General features: G+C 44.2%; 1 protein-coding gene across 1 annotated transcript in view; it reads right to left on the reverse strand.

The window, feature by feature from the left end:
- LOC104165501 (ATP-binding cassette sub-family A member 10-like) overlaps positions 1-4366 on the reverse strand; it is a 21334-nt gene that overhangs the window by 8152 nt on the left and 8816 nt on the right. The window contains exons 17-22 of the mRNA XM_009705149.1: positions 3675-3794; positions 3308-3503; positions 2406-2572; positions 1557-1684; positions 1053-1190; positions 290-411 (exon numbers count right to left, since the gene is read on the reverse strand). Of these exons, the coding sequence (XP_009703451.1) occupies positions 290-411; positions 1053-1190; positions 1557-1684; positions 2406-2572; positions 3308-3503; positions 3675-3794 (871 nt within the window). The remainder of the gene's footprint in view (positions 1-289; positions 412-1052; positions 1191-1556; positions 1685-2405; positions 2573-3307; positions 3504-3674; positions 3795-4366) is intronic.

A 4366-nucleotide genomic window follows, 5' to 3' on the forward strand; every position in this document is an offset into this window, starting at 1 on the left:
TCCCACCTGGGAAGGCACAACGCAAAGGGAAGTTTTTGGTCGGTGCCTGGTTGGCCAACTGCACCTATGGGAATGGCTCCAGGAAGTAAAAAACTAACAAAAAGCTGTTAACCGTTGTGATACTGGGTTAAAATTCTGCCTCTTTTTGTCTTCTAGCATTTTGTGCCGGCTGCAAAGCTACTCATGGCAATACAGAGAAAAACACCTCAAGCTGCTCATCATATTCAAACATCCTTGTGCAATGCAGTTGTGATCCCTTCTGCCCACCCCAAATCTACTTCATTTCAAGGAATTTACCTTGTAATCCTGCATGTAGCCCATTGCAAAATGAGGAGGAAAACCAGGGAATAACAACAGCATATAAATGAGGTAAAAAGAAAGAAAATAATCCCAGACTTGTGGATTATTTATCTGAAAATAGAAGAACAAAGCATTTGTGGAAAACATCTGCAATGTAATGGCTAGATGCCACAATTCATCTTACTGCATTTCTTATGAAGTACAGGGCAGTATGAGCAACCCGGTCTGGTGGAAGGTGTCCCTGTCCATGTCAGGGGGGTTGGAACTAGATCACCCTTAAGGTCCCTTGCAATCAAACCATTCTATGAACACAAAGTGGGATTTGAAATCAAATGTTGGCAGAAGGAAGCTTTTCCCCAAACCATGACCCTGCAAAGTGCTTGCCGCTGGTGAGGAGAGATGGGTGGTGCAGGTCCCACTCCTCCATCCCAGATTTGTGGTGAGCTGTCTCTTCTGTCAATTGGTGGGTCACAGCTTGAATAACATGACCTAAAGTATAAGGGACCTCCTGAAGAAGCCCTCCCAGCCACCCTCTCCGTTCAGCAGCCCTCAAAACCCACAAGGGAAAACTTAGCTTCAGTTTTCCTGAAGTCAAATGTGATGGTTCCAGAGCCACCACCGAGGAAGGGGGGTCTGCAGGTACAGACCACCCCAGATGGCTTCCCATTAAAATCTGATGACTTACTGAAGACCTTAAGCAGATTTAAGAATTATTTTCTGACACCTTCTGGCTGCCAGGCTCTGACACTTACAAAGAAAAATGGATGATTCCAGATCCGAATGTGCACGGTGGAATTGAGGGTTCTCAGCAGAGCATTGCTAATGATGTTCACAAGCACTGGGAAGCAGTTGATGGCCTCCATGTGGCATAACACAGTAAACCTGTAGCTCTTCGAAGAGCAAGACAAACAAGATGAAAACTCTTGGTTTTTCTCATCTGCAGGGAAGCAGTAAAAAAGGAGTATATTGGAAGAATCCAGGCCTGAAATAATTTTGCTTATGCCTTGTTTGCTAAACAAACAAATTATGAGGTATTGGAATTCTGTAAAGCTGTGCTACGAAAATATAAAGTTTGACGTGGAGGATGAGGGAGCTAAGGTCTCCTTTAGTATGTAGTTTGCTGGTTAAAACACTTTCAAATCTTTGTACCTGTGAGCCTTATTCAATAGGACCATCCCACAGGTAGAGCTGATGGAGGCATCTTGCTTAATTATTAAATTGGGAAGAAAGGGGAGGCAGAGAACAAAAATCCTCACCTGACCTTTGCGAGACACTTTTATAGCCCCATTGTGTTTTAGTTCCTCTGTGATATTTTCCTCGCTTGTTATTTCCACTGTGAGATCTTGGCTCTCGAGCACGTGGATGAAGTCTTCAATGCTTGTGCCTGATGTGAAAGCCAAAAGCAGAGGAATCATCATACTGAACAACAAAAGAGTCTTTGATGGTTTGGTTTTTTTAAAAAATCCATGACTACCAAACAAAACCAGAGAAAGTCTAATAACCGTGGACATCAGACAGCACATGTGTAGTGGATCATTGCACGCTGATTTTTGTGAAGTTAACAGATTTCAGTCTCATTGACTGAATTCTTGCATTGTCTTTTTTTCCCTGCCTTTGCTGAGTTGCTACAAAATGTATTCTCCTTTGTGATGGTCTGATGAAGTTAACAATATCACACTCTGACCAAATAACATCAAATAGCATCCATTCATAGGAATGTTGAAGGTGAAACTCTGGAAGCAGACCATTAATCTAATCGAGCGTTAGTGAGCCCTTACTGGACTATGGTGCTTGGTTTGACAATCCCAGAACATGCAGAAATTGTTTAGATAGAAGTCTGGATTTGGGGCAGGGAATCTAATCTCATCTGCTATGATATCTCTTTTCACATCATTGCATTAGGATCTCACCAGCTGCTGAAGCTAAAGTGGGCTTCATTCACAACCCTTTAAAAACGACAATGCCTATGCTCTTCTGCCATGACAACCTTCATGACCCCTTAGATCCCCTACATCCCACAACCATCTGCTCTTTCACTCATTTTCCTTTGCAACAGTGAGAAACCCTAGAATAGGAAAGGATGAGGAAAGGCTCGTTCCCCTCACCCGTGTTGTTGTGGACCAGGAGGCTTGTCATCTCCGAGCGAGCCCTCTTCCCCAGGGGCAAGAAGTACCGCACAGACGAGAGCTCCCAGGCACTCATACTCTGCCAGGCAGCAACCAGGGACAGTTGCAAAACCAGAGGAAGCAGAAAAACCACATAGAGCAGCAAACTGCATTAAGAAAGAGATGAATAAACACCCTGAAAAGAGATATTCAGCAGAACGCATTTGCGTTCTGGGAATTCAGGTTACCCAATGCTCTTTCTGTTAAAATTTTTTGGCAATTTTATTCTCAGAAGTCTCAAACCTTGGTCATTCACAAAGGCCCTCAAAATTCAACAGGGAGAGGACCTCAGATCTGGAGTGTTCAACTTTTTAGGGCCGTGAAATGCCTTTCAGACTTTCTTAAGATACAAGTTTTTAATAAATCAGCTTCTCCCTTCTGTTTCTTGTGCCCCACCAAGAAATGCCAGCTTGAAGACCAATGGGGCCAAGGGAACTTAACCATTGGCAACACGAGAGAAGTTTAAAATAAATTAAAGAGGAAGTCTGAAAGTAGTGTTTTTCCCTCCTCTCTCTGTACACTCTAGTTTATTTTAAAACTTCCTCCTCCATCTGAAATAAAAGTGTTTCTAAATGTTTCTTTTCTTCAGAAAGAAAATGGGTTTCCCTTGCATAAATCACTCAGTATAGAAACGAAAATGCAGAAAAGGGAGATTTTATATTACTGGCACTGGAAAGGAAGAAACTTTCCTCTCCTCTGAGTGTGGATTACCAAGATCATTCATAGCCAAGACCTGATACACTTAATCCAAACGCTCATCAAAACAGGGGTGTGAAAATTGTGCCCATGCAGTGGCTGTGTCCAGTTCCAGATCCACGAGAAAGAATCACTTTGGTACTTACATTGACTTCAGGTTTTTCACTGAACTCTTAAGCTTTAAGAAGTGCAGCCATGCCATGGCAGAGACCTGCTGCCTCCAGAGAGCCAAGCCACCGACTGCCACCCTCCCGGAGTCCAAGAGCAGCAGGGAGCCTGGCTCCATCTCGTCAGGGCATCGTGGTCCTGCTTCTGCCCGCTCCTCCCCAAGGACGTGCTCATCTGCAGAGAGGTTTCCACATGCACATTTATATCTAAGACCAACTTCTACGTTGTAATGTGTGAAAAATTAAGAGCCACCTAGTAATCAACTGTTGGATGCCAGCCCAGGAGTTTTTGCAAAGAAGCCATTCTCTTTGGCTGCAGATTGTATATTTGCAGCTGCGATTGTACCTTCTTGATCCACTGTGGCTTCTTCCTCCAGTCTCAGGAAGACGTCCTCCAGGGTTGTCATGCTAACCCCATAATTGATAATTCCCTGGTCAGAGCAGCTCTCGAGGTCACTGAACAGATCTGCAGGAGAGAGGTGATACAAGTGCCTTCAAGGTTTCAAAGACGACCACATATCTCCAGACCAGACATTGGTTCAGCTGAGTCAACCTGACTGGAGCATCTCCAGTGACAGGGAAAACGGTAAAGCAGAGAGCTGCCAGGATACAGAGGGTCTGGAGGAACACAAAACTGCCAGCTCCACAGCTCATGGAGGATGTTTTTCTGCTTAGCACTGGCATTTCAGACTACGTGTCCTCTGAGGGAGCAGGGCTGTGGGACTGTCAGACTGTGTGTGATGGACAAGGTGAGTGAGGGTCTGCCTGGTGCCACCGCGGGTGTGGGGCGGTACCGGTCGTATGGAGTTTTCTCTTGTCACTATCTTCTCTTTTAACAGATAGAAAAATAAACTCTCAGTAACACATGTAACCCGGTCTAGCCTGCTAGCTTTTTCATTACAAACAGTACAAAAACATTTGTTGTACATTTTGATCTTAAATGTGCAGATGGTAAAATTGTGGGGGAAAACCAAAATGCAACAGTTCTAAAGTCCTTATGTGGCTTCTGTAGAAAATCTCCCTCTTCATCTCTCTTTC

This window comes from Cariama cristata, unplaced genomic scaffold (genome assembly GCF_000690535.1).
Source record: "Cariama cristata isolate BGI_N322 unplaced genomic scaffold, ASM69053v1 scaffold9418, whole genome shotgun sequence".
NCBI classification, from domain to species: domain Eukaryota; kingdom Metazoa; phylum Chordata; class Aves; order Cariamiformes; family Cariamidae; genus Cariama; species Cariama cristata.